Source organism: Pleurodeles waltl, chromosome 1_1 (genome assembly GCF_031143425.1).
Source record: "Pleurodeles waltl isolate 20211129_DDA chromosome 1_1, aPleWal1.hap1.20221129, whole genome shotgun sequence".
Lineage (NCBI taxonomy): Eukaryota > Metazoa > Chordata > Amphibia > Caudata > Salamandridae > Pleurodeles > Pleurodeles waltl.
In genome coordinates, this window is record NC_090436.1 from 481,682,984 (window position 1) to 481,695,043 (window position 12,060).

Genomic DNA, 12,060 nt, shown 5'->3' on the forward strand with positions numbered 1-12,060 from the left:
CATGTGTGTTTACATGGAACCAGTCCAGAGCCTGTTACCCTAACTGTGCAGCAGCAGATCTTATCTTAAAAGGCAGACACTGATGGTTAGCCCATTTTAGCAGAGCTTATAGCGGGTGATACTCACAGCTCAAGTCTATAGATCAGGTAGTTGAAAAAAAACTAAATATCCAGGGGCATTAATGGGCAGAACCCATTACTCGTGTGTATATCTTGCATGCTAAACAAAAAACAAACAATGTTATCAACTTTTAAATAATGTGTGCAGTAAAATTGAAAAACCAAGTTGGACAGGCACACTTTAATGTGGAAGGAAAAACCCAGTATTGAAAAAAAGAGATGTCACTATCACTGCTGTGACATAGTATAACTTTAGGTGCATGGTGTGTTAGGTTTACAGCAGGAACTGCGTAAACATCGGAAGCCATGAGCAAACAGAAATTTGGAAATTAAATGCCAAACTCCAATTCATATGACAGGGATGCTTTACTCAACAGATCTCCCAGCACAATAGATATCACTGATATAAAGACCAAGCCAAATAGTTAGCTCTGTGCTCCCTGATTTGGCAGATAAAGAAAGGGAGGCACAGAAACAAAGTCATACACTCAGGATCACACAAAGTGGCCAAGACAGGAAGCCAACATTAGAACACCAGCTCCCTGGTTTTGTAGAAACGAAACCAAAACTGTGCACCAGTTTTTAAAAGTGTATTTTATAATTTGTAGTTCTGAACTGTTTATGCTAGCTCCTGCATACCAAGCAACGTGGATTAGGAGTTTGTTGTAGGGATGTGTGTGAGAGACAGAAAGTGACTGTATAAGTGTATTTAGAGACTGCGTCATAAAGAAAAAGAGAGAGTGTGTATGTACTAACAGACATTTCCACAATACGTGTGAGAATAGTGTTCTAAATGCAGATTTTGGTGTATTGTTCTTTTAAACAATGGCTAAGAAAACTAATAGACCAGCAATGGAATATCACTCAACTCATACTTGCTTTGTATATAATTTAGTAAGCAGCATGGAAAACCATCCTCTCACCAAATGTTCACCACCTTTCAAAAAAGTATTTATTTTGCCTCATTTTCGATGGGATCACCTTATAAAAATATCCAACTTCATAAAAAATTTGGATGTCACAAAACAAGTATGATAGAGAATAAGTGTTCCTGCACCAATACGGGTAGATTTTGTGCCATATTTAACATTTCAAAAAGAACCTTCAAAGACCCACTGTGTGCACAACTTAATGTTGCAGAAACAGCCACCATTAGCAACTGTGTAGTCAAATATAGTCACAAAGGGTGTTAACCCATAAGTACACTTTCACTACTGATCCATATTTGCCGAGACAGTGTCTAGAGCAAAGGCCTTATTATTTATATACTAAACAGATATTATGTAAGTAAATTACAACCACCAACTCTTCAACTTGGGATCTGAATGACTAACAAAACTGTAATACAGCTCTTTTTGGTCAGAATATTGCCTCAATACTGTTGTTTGTCACAAAACTACACACTGAATAAGTTACTACATTCATCACATTTGCTTGGTTACTTTTAATCATGGTGTAGTTAATGTAAATAAGCAACTATCATTTTTTTTAGTTTGGTACATTTCTGGGAAATAACATTAATGATTGTAATTCAACATTTACTTTAAGGCTCAACTTATTTAATTCAACTTATTTCATTCACTGGCAATTAATGCAGCACGGAGAGTGATAATACTGTGCCTTTATCTTTCATATTCAAATACCATCCACCGTTAATTAAAGAAAGAAGAATTAGTAACACGTTTTCATTCAACTAACAAAGTGCAACGACAGAAGCTGGGCTGACTTTTCAGTGCCAAATATATTTTCTTAACTATTGGAGAGCACTTGAAGCAAAAGTTACAGAGTTTTTCACATGTACCTGTTTCTAATATACTCGCGATACATCAGGACATCCTCTTTTGCCATTGTCTGCATATGTCCACTGCCAGCCTGGATATGAGCAGTGAAAATCTCAATTGACTTTTTATCAACTTTAGGAGGCTGGACCTCATATATGCTGTCCTGGGAGAATGATGAGATGTGTGTTACATTTATCACATTCTCCAAGTTCACTGATCTTAGTTGCTGAATATTCTTCTCTTGTTTCTGTTGACTATGTCCGAGCTGAACAAACTTAGTATACACTTGAAGGTCATCTTCTGAAGGAGGGTCTGAGAGGTTAATCCCATAAATGTCCTTCATTGGCTGGAATAAGCTGTCATTAGTTTTTGTGCTATCACCAGTCTCAGTAATTTTTACTGGTGTTGAACGCTGTGAAACTGCCCCTTCATCTTCTCTATCTGTTCCAGAATCATCCTCAGAACTGCTGGAAACAGCTTCCTCACTTGGTGGGGGAGGGGCACTTGCAGCTGTTTTACGCTGTAGCACGGTTTCATCCTTGTTAGTTTTGTTTCCCGGCACAGATTTTTCAGTCTCATCTGGCTTACGCACAGTAAAAGGACTTGGATCAATGCCGACATTTTTTGGCGTGAAGTCTCTTGCAGAATTTGTCATTGCCAAGCAAAAAGTGTCATCCAGGCTGCTAAGTTCATAAGGCCGAAAGAACTCATTATGGATATCTGTCTCTTCATCATACTTGTTAAACTTCTTTATTGTCAGCTTTCTTCTGTTTTCAGCACAAGGTACTTCATCGAAAGGCAATGGCAAATGCTCTAGAACCTCTGGTGTCCACCAAAACGTGTAGCTTCTCTTTGTTTGTGAAAGCTTCATAGTATTTGTGTGGTGCAAATAAAAATCAGTAGGAAGTTCCCAGAGGTGAGGCTTTCCTTCAGCTGGCTGAAACACCTTTAGGAACAAATTGATTGAGTCTTGCCTGTCAGCATCTGAGAAGGCATTGCTGTAGTATCTAGAAAGAGTCTGCATAATATCCTTGGAATGCTGGGTCCATGGTGCAATCTTCCTGTAGGTTTTTACTCGATGAACCAGCTGGGAACCGCCATACTGGAGGGAAAGAGTGTCACCGTGGTCTTCATACAGCTCCTCAAAAAGCCTAACAGCATCTGTGTCAAACTGAAGATTTGGCTTATCAATTAGTCCCAATGAATAAAGCTGATAGGCCAGCGCACATTTCCCTACCATAAACTGGGCAGTGTTTGTACGGTCCAGACAGTCAACACAATTAGTTCGAAGAACACCTGTCTGTAAGTGACCTGTTGGAAGAACTACTCCACCAAGTTGATTCCATTTCTCATCTGGTCGCAGTGTGCTACAGTAGAAATCTGGCCGATTGACAAAAAACCCTGTTTTTTTCACAACACTGTCAGCAATTACATTAAGTCGATCAAGAACATTACATAGTTTGCTTTTTGTAAATTTAGCCATGTCCCAAGCAATATACTCAATACAGTGCTCTGGGGGCAAAAATTGATTAAGATAAGTCACAGCAGAAACAAGTTCTTCACTAAGAATTCTTTCATGCTTCCTTTTTTCTCGCTCCTTGACGAGATTCAAAATAATAATAGGTGAGCCAAACCTCTGTAACATTTGATCGAAGTGTAATGCAGCTACATGTGCAAATGGGTCTGCCTGATCCAATGTTATTGGTGGTTTTGGAATCATAGTTGAAATATCCTGAGACCAGTATAATGGCACTGACCCTCGAACTTGCACATAAGACGAGTAGCTTCCAGCAGTGAATGACATGACCGAAGCATCATAGACAATCTGCTCAGTCTCAACTTCATTGGCAACATCGCCCTCACAATTGGCTCCTCTCTTAAGGAAACGTGTTCCAGCAAATTTGCTGGATCGTCTAGCCATCAGAGTGACGTATACCGGATGACCATAGATTAACAGCTTTGACTGCCCGCAGAAGCCGTGAATGATGTACAGTAACCAGTCATAATGCACTGTGTCTTTCACAATCTCCAGCAGCTCACCATTCCATACGTACTTCATATACGGCTCACTACGGATTCCGAACACCCCACTCCCACCCTGGATAAGCCCTTCATCTTCAAATATATCAAAACTTTCCTGCCGACTTTGTGGAGTACTTTCTTTTTTCAGTAGATCAATGGGCATCCTTAAGATGGATAGGTTGTACTGAAGGGAGTGGGTCAAATCATAGCTGTAGCTAAAATAAAAATTACTTGAGAGATCCACATTTTGAAATATTCTAACGTACCTAGCTTCATCGGGGTGAGTAACTCTAACAGAATCGTTTGGAATGTAGATCATGGTAGTATCTTCAATTTTGTATACTGCATGCCCCCCAATATCAGCCATCTTTCGCCTTTTCGTTATTAGGACTATATAATAACCTTCTAAAAAGCGAACAAATCCCACGACTCCAAAAGCGGAGACAGCTCGTGACAATCCGGAGGCCCCCTTCTGGCCCATTTTTGTTCTGTTGCCAAGGTCCAAGCGTCCAAGAAGCTCCCTAACTTCTTGCTGTGTATACACATGCTTATCATCAATGACCACCAAATCCTTGGGCTCAGTGCGATCAATTTTCAAAACTCGGTACTTGGTCTCTGCATGATTGCTGCCAACCAAGAAATAGCGAGCTCTGGTCTCATACAGTACAAGTTTCTGTACTGAGCTGATTATGGGGGCAGCTGTCGGCATGATGCTCCTGTTTCTCGGAATGCAGTCCTCATCTGTAGGTCAGACACCTACACAGTTCCCGTCCTGCACGGTACAGATCAACTAATACCACGGAAAGCCTTGCTTCAGTGCTAGTCAGGTGCTTGCCATGATGGACACCAAAAACGGACTAGCTAGTTGAGCCTAAGGTCACACGTCGTAACATAATAGCCATCATTCGGTAGTATCGCGGCGGTTGTAGACAACAGTGGCTAGCTTAATCAGTGCAGGTTTCCGTATTTAATTCGTTAGTGAACACAATTTTTTCACATTTCACGAAAGAATATGTAGGATAGTTACCTTAAAAAAGTTAAAATTATGTTACTTCGAGTTAGTAATCCGTTTCATATTATTGAACTGAAGAGAAAATAACAGTGATATTTAAAAAAAATTAACATTAGGATTTGATTTTTAAAGGTCTCCATGTAATGAAAACTAAAACGACAAATAGCCGAAGCCTGTCTTCGACAAGCTGCACAGCTCACAGCCGTTGTTCCCGAAAGAAAGACGAATCCTAGCCCAAGCTAATATGACGTACCGAATGGCACGTCGTAAAAAAATACACTTTACGTTATAAAGCTTTATCTTTTCTGGGTGCTGTAGTTCTTTAGTGTTACCATGGCCGTGCACTTATCATAGCCATGTAATTCCCTGGACTATATTTCCCAATGTCCCTTGCGCTTCAAACATTACCGCCCCGCCCCTAGCGTCCCATAGTCCTGTCCTTCAGCGTTCATGCTTCCGCTAGCTCTCTGGGAAGGTCGAGTCTTAGCGAGGCGAAGGTATTTTCGTCGCGAGCAACGAAGCTGCATTTGGTAGAATATCTCTGCTGGTTCCCGCCGCTATAATGTTGGGACAGAGCGTCCGAAGGTTCGCCACCTCCGTCATCCGCAGGTCCCATTATGAAGAGGGGCCTGGGAAGGTAACCTAATAGTGTGCGGGTATAGGGTGATTAAGAGAAGGCCTGTTTCTTCCTTTCACGGGTCGAGACTTAAGTCCCACTCGCGCCTAAATGGCCGTATTGCTATTTTACAAGGAGTTGTGGTAGCCGGGTCTATCTTTGTGGCAATGGTCGACCAATTTGCCATTTTTTGGGTCTAGAATTTTATCTTTGTTTTGTTCTGAAGAAAAGCGCAACGCCGGCTTGTTGCTTCGGCCCAGCGAATGCTGCCGAGCAAGTGCACTTGATGAGAGCATATATCAATATGAGGACATCTATGATCCTGTAAACGCTTTCTGATGCACCAGCTTCGCTGCTCTTGACCTTCAGCTGCAACCATTCTCTTAATCTAGATAGGAATGTAAAGCTTTAGGTTCATCTTGTATGTGCTTCACCCCATTTTTAGTTAGTTTCACGCATTAGATTTGTGTGTTCTTGGTAGTCCTCAATTGTTATCGCAGCGGGTTTTTGGTGCTTTGGTGCGTGGAGCACTGCTTGCAGTTTTTTTGGGGGTAAGGTTTTTTGGTGTCTTTGGTTTGAGATTAGTAGGCAAGCAAACAGCAGGTCGTAGTGCCTGTGGGCTCCGTGTGGGTAGTAGTGTTTTGAATTTAGGCCCATGTTTCATGAACATTTGCAATGTCCTTGCGTCGCGAGAGGACAACTTAAAGGCTTCGGTAATATTCACAAATTGTGCCGCCTTGAGTGGCTTCGTAAAGAAATGTAACAGCCTGTGCTGCAGTGTTATATGTTCAGCTTGGAGGCGTCTTATGAATGGAGCATGGGCGTTTCGGTGCTTCCACTCACAGATTTAACGCAATTCTAGGTTTACAAAAGTTAGTAAACCTGAGATTGTATCAAGTCGTTATGCCTCACAAACAATGGCATAACGAGGACAAAAAAATAGTTTTTTTTTAACCCTTCCCTATATTCTCTTTCAATACGTGACGCATTCTGCATCATGCATAATAAGAACAAAATGCCTCATTGTTTTTTTTTTGTTTTTTTTTTGCAGAAGTATGTTCCTTCCTGCACAAAAACAACTATGCCCCTAACTCAGGCACCCTTAAACAAGGGTGCCTGCATTAGTGCTAGGCAACACTTAGTGCGGCAGTGTAAGGAGATAGCAAAATGGCCTGTATCTTTGTACATGTGGAGCGCTTGTGCTCTCACATTTTCACAGAACACAGCAAGTCTCTTGTGCTGCATTGCGTGAAATAATAGTAAATGTTCCCCTCATCCAAATCTCCTTTATACTTTACCCACTTATGAGTGAAGGCCCAGAGGTGTATTCCCACTTGTGTTGCGGTAAATCGTATGTTGGAATGACACTATTTTGAAAAGCAGAATCCTGGACAAGCCATACAGAAGTAGGACTAAAGGATAAAAATTGAATGGGCATATAAGGTATGCATTATGCACATACAGTGTGTAGTGAACTTCAAACGTTGAAAGGTGTTCTGCAGTAGACAATCATTTTAGAGGCTGAATCGCTGCTACTTTTACATGTGTACCTGGACCAAAAGAGTTTAGCTATTTTTACCTAGATAGTACACTTGCTACATTGATAGGTAGTAGTACATTGTCAATCTGTTTATTATTCATAATGGTGCCCAGCACCATTAACACTCTTGTTCATTTAAACTCTTCATTTGCAATGCTTAATTTACAAAACATTAGTTAGAGTTGAATAGTACCCCATCTCCCCCCAAATCACTTCACCCCGTCCTTTGGTGGCTTGAACTGAGGCCTAAACCTACCTCCTGCACGGCGCCCGTAGTAGTGAAAGCATATTCAGCATTTCACTTCTGCTATACTGAAACACTTTGTTCTCATAGCCGTAGACCTTCATCTCTGTAGGAAGTGATTGAGAGGTTGGTGAATGTTTTCTAGATAACAAACACACCCCAGAATTAATGTATTTTGTAATTGTGCATTTATCTTCTGCATGCTATAAATGTACTCCATAAGCTTGCACCCTACATATCGTTAAACCCCCACATCTGCAAACGACTTGGCGCCATTATGTGGCAGAAGTATTGGACACAAAGTAAAATAACAGAGTAACTTGGTTAATTTTCAGCAAAAAATAAAATAATGCATGTTGATGTCTTATAGGTTGCATCTTGGTGCTCCAAATGATTTTCAATTTAAAATCGTTATTGCTATTGGCTTAAATTAAGTTGAACATTATTATCTAACGCATTAGAAGAGGTGTGGTTAAACTGTTGCCTAGTATTTATTTAATACCAACGTTTCAGTGTGCCTAATGTGATGGGCACGATAGTTGAGGATTACTTTGAGATCTTGCCCAATTGTCCATAGGCCTTTTATATTTCCATATCTCCTAAGAACGTTGTGCTTAGCTGATTCATTTTAGAAATGTTTAAAGGTTGCTCAAATTAATTTTGAGCGTGAGAAATAGTTCAGACACCCTCCTACCCCCCACCCACACCCCGAAAATAAAAGACGACGTATTGATGCCTTTAACAGCATTCACTAATAATGAAATATCATTTTTGTTTTATGAACAGAACATTCCGTTTTCTGTGGAAAACAAATGGAGACTTCTAGCGATGATGACTGCGTTCTTTGGAAGTGGCTTTGCCTTTCCTTTTATAATTGTCAGACACCAACTGCTGAAGAAGTGAAGAGGCAAGTAAACTACTTTTTTCTGCCCTGCAGACTTGTGATTTTTTTAAAACGTTTTCTTGAAAGTAAAACACAAACGCCTTTTACCCAAGCTACACTATTGGAATTAACCTTTAACACAACATTTATTTCAGATTTTAGGAGGAGTGCAAATTTATTAATTTGGCTGGCGTTTTTCATGTAAGCCACTAAGAGGTTTCATGTACAGTGAAGTGTGGGCGGAGTACCGTAATATCACTGCTTCGTGACGTTCTGTGCTAAGCATTCCTCTGGGTAATTGACTGAGGCCCAATTTGCTGTTGTGGAAAAAAATAATTTTACACACTGTTAGGGACTTTATGGGTTAGTCAGCTGTTATACCGGAAACCACTCACAGTCGAGAAAGAAGTAAATCATAAAACCATATACTTGCATTTTCTTTTTCCTGTATTTGATGCGCAGGCATGTTCTGATAGATAAAGGGCTGGTGCAAATGATGTGAACATAACAGTATGAAAAACCGTGATACTGTAAACGCTTTCTGATGCACCATGTCCAGTTACAGTGCTAATGCATATAATTGTGTACACAAATCCTTCCCATCTCAAATGTACCTTCCACGGGGAGGCCTATATAGAAAAAGCCATTTACCTTGTGTAACTATTTTTATAGTGATTAAAATGCTCATTTGATGTTACACCGCCCCCCCTCCCCATTTGAAAAAAACTGCCTTCCTGACCCGCGTTAACATGTAACTTTATCAGGTCAAGTTCTTTAAAAAATTCATGCACGTTGGCCAAAGTGGCACGATTTCTTTCTACATAATGCTCCTTTTCTATGAAAACTTAATGACCACAATTATCCTGCTTTGCAACTGCAGGTCCCTTCCCAGCAAAGGCCGTTGTTCCTTGGCGCTCTTGCCCCATGCAAATATATAAAGTATGTGTACATTTCTATGCCCTGCCCCCTTCCAGTTAAACATTCATTTTAAGTCGCATGTCTTTTTTTTTCCCTTCAGATTTCTGGCGTGGAGTATTACAGAGAAGCCTGATGTAACGCTGAATGGACTTTATTGAAACTATTTCCATTGTTATTGTAAATAAACTTAATAATATATAACTCTGTCGTCAAGTGTTTTACTTTGTGTTTTAAATTACTCGCAAGCTTTTCAACACTATCAATCGTCAAAATGTGTTCAGTGCTCCGACTAGGAAGATTCACTAGTTCTTATGCTTGTAGTTCACTATGCTACATTTTTTTGCTCACAAAGTTAAAAGGAAAAACAATTAGGGGGATTTGGCATGCAGTCGAATACATATCGGTTGCCCTAGAAGTTAGACTGACCTTGTCTTGGGACACTGTAATCTATATAAATGCACCCAAGACTGAATGTCTGCTCTTAAACACATCAAGGGGATTTGGTGCACAATTTGTGTGACCTGGTGAACGCTGCATTTGGAGTCCTTCTGTCAACCATACCTTGGCAAGTACACCTTGCTTCTCAAAGCCACAACAGGCACATTCTTTTTCTGGGCGTTCCTGTTCATCGGAACAACCTAGCCTTTCTTGGTAATGTAATATTGAAGTGGTGGCCGTGACAAGTAAACATTCTCATTTTACGTGGCATAAGACCCTGATTTAAGACTTAATTTCAAGATGTGACCTATCCAGCCCAAGGCTTTTATCCCACTTAAAGCAGTTTTATAGGGTTCTCTATTAGACTTCCTTACAAAGTTGGTAACTCTTAATACGCATTATCAGAATAAGGATTGTATTTTAAATGTTAATGTATGAATCCTGATTCCTAAGTAATTTGTTTTTAAGTTCCCAACAGAAAAGTAAACAGTCGGCCACATCAAAGATTCCACAGCCCATTTCAGCGGGGTCAAATATATCATTTATATGTGGCAATAATCAGGCACCGTTTGTGAATTCATAGTTCGTATCGGGGTACCTATTGTCGTATATACACACACACATGCGGGATATAAGAAGTTGTGGGCTAGTGCTGTAGATCATTTGACTAAAGAGAGATGTGCGGGTTCAGCGGTAAAGTCTGGAAGTTTTGCTTCCATAGCGCCACAGATTCTGGAATATGGAAACCTGCTTAATCCTGTTGGGTGTTAATTGCGGATCCTGGTTTGATCAACTGGGAAGAGTTCATTGATATGAAACATCTCTCTTAACGTTGCTGTTTGCCTTTATGGTTGAGCGCATACTTCCTTCTCATGTCAGGCAGGTAACTATGGGCACCACTCCACCTTTCCTCCTGGAGAGTAAATCCTGTTGTATCCACTTTTATGCAACAACCGATGCCATGTGTATATTGTACTACCAACTAAATGTATACAATTGTGTTTTCCAAGGAGGTTTTCAAATAGTTTTTCTGCAAGTTAAGTGGGGTCAGCTTTGGCAGGGAGACATTTATCCAGTTATGCACATATTGATTCTGGGCCACATAATAATATTACCCAAAGTCTAGGGCTGCTATGCCACCATGTGTGTACGGGAATTTAAAAGGTTACCAGACTATACAAGGTTGCACACCTGTCCAGGCTAGTCGGTTCATTAGTTTGAACGCTTTGACAATGACCGTAGGCGTGTTCAAAGATGTGTTCACTGTGGCAGGACTATCCCCTTCATTATGGGAATTCTACCTGTCCGTGGTAGTGGGAGCCAAACACCTGGTTATGTTGTCTTCGAGTCTTCTGAGTAGTCTCATAATTGTTATAACCCAATTGGGTCTTTGTGCACTTCGATGGCTGAGCCTGTCGGCTGTTTAGATATCAATTACAGTGGAAACTCTAGGGGAATTCCCTAGTAACCATCGTCAAAGGGGAGATTATGGGTTTACCCTAATTTATTTTCAACTCTTGATAGGTTACCAAATTGAATGATTTCTTGTAAAAAAGATGAGTTTTGTGGCATGGTCTCTGATATAAAGTTATAGATCATCTTCATAGGCTCATACCACCAGTTGGGATCCCAGGAATTTTAATATTCTGTGCCTCTGCCTCTTTGTAAACACACACCAGCGGCCCTGGCACCAGAGCATACAATAGGTAAGGCACGTTCCTACCTGGAGTGTAATCTTATACTGATGCATGTAGAAGGCAAAGTGTAAATGAGCCATACTAAATTTAATAATATATCTCCCATGCCTAATTTTCAAAATGGTATACTTTTAAGGGAACAGAGGTCCCTAACTGATAATTGAATGGAATATAAATGAATTGCAGTTGGTACCTACTTATCCTTGGGCTCCTAATGTTTTGTAATAATTTTCTCAAGACAGCAAACCTAAACTACAATTTGGTGGCATCCAAAAATGCAGCTGCAGCCTGGGTATTGGGGTCTACTTGCGCAACAGCATGAAAGCATGTCCTTAAACTGTTCGCAGTTTTACACCCAATACGAACCCAGATTGTTCAGACAAAAACAGCCCTGGCATAAAAGCACTAAAGTGATTGGCCAAAATGTTTCCCATTATTTTAGTGTCCCTATTTAAAAGTGAAAATGAATGGATCCCAAAGACTGTCCAGACTGCAAGCTTCCCCTTCGTGTGATAGCCTTTTTAGGGTCGAACCTGCGTCGCTTGCACAAGCGTATCGCTTGCGAGACGCTTTAGTAGTTAAAAAAGGGCTCAGAGCCCCGACCATGTCACGTCAGTGTCTCATTGGTTCGTGGGCTTGCCTTTTAAAATCTGCTTGCTTTCATTAGTGGAAGGCATGCATATGTCATGCCTTTTCCGGTGGTGAGCCCCCCTGGAGTTCAGCAACAAATTACTGAAAACATGAGGCTACGTTTTACAACAGGAAACTCTCAGGTGTGGGAAACCACACA

At 40.6% G+C, this 12,060-nt stretch overlaps 2 protein-coding genes and 2 non-coding genes across 4 annotated transcripts; 3 read left to right on the top strand and 1 right to left on the bottom strand.

The window, feature by feature from the left end:
• Positions 1-1,543: 1,543 nt before the first annotated feature.
• On the bottom strand, positions 1,544-4,872 carry FIG4 (FIG4 phosphoinositide 5-phosphatase). The gene has a single exon (XM_069224850.1). The coding sequence runs from the start codon at positions 4,629-4,631 to the stop codon at positions 1,911-1,913; it is 2,721 nt and encodes a 906-aa protein (XP_069080951.1). The 5' UTR covers positions 4,632-4,872; the 3' UTR covers positions 1,544-1,910.
• Positions 4,873-5,360: 488 nt separating this feature from the next.
• On the top strand, positions 5,361-9,336 carry COX7C (cytochrome c oxidase subunit 7C). Its single transcript, XM_069224865.1, has 3 exons — positions 5,361-5,571; positions 8,121-8,241; positions 9,236-9,336. Exons 1-2 carry the CDS (start codon positions 5,497-5,499, stop codon positions 8,235-8,237), a joined length of 192 nt encoding a protein of 63 aa, XP_069080966.1. The 5' UTR covers positions 5,361-5,496; the 3' UTR covers positions 8,238-8,241; positions 9,236-9,336.
• LOC138292232 (small nucleolar RNA Z39) lies at positions 5,828-5,893 on the top strand. Its single transcript, XR_011202617.1, has one exon. It is a non-coding gene; the product is annotated as a small nucleolar RNA Z39 (small nucleolar RNA).
• LOC138292225 (small nucleolar RNA Z39) lies at positions 8,705-8,766 on the top strand. Its single transcript, XR_011202616.1, has one exon. It is a non-coding gene; the product is annotated as a small nucleolar RNA Z39 (small nucleolar RNA).
• Positions 9,337-12,060: the final 2,724 nt, after the last annotated feature.

Bases quoted from the DNA above. Each gene is read 5' to 3' on its own strand.
- FIG4 (XM_069224850.1), bottom strand. From the start codon at position 4,631: ATGCCGACAGCTGCCCCCATAATCAGCTCAGTACAGAAACTTGTACTG.
- COX7C (XM_069224865.1), top strand. From the start codon at position 5,497: ATGTTGGGACAGAGCGTCCGAAGGTTCGCCACCTCCGTCATCCGCAGG. The intron at 5,572-8,120 runs GTAACCTAATAG...TTTTATGAACAG, and splicing joins ATGAAGAGGGGCCTGGGAAG to AACATTCCGTTTTCTGTGGA.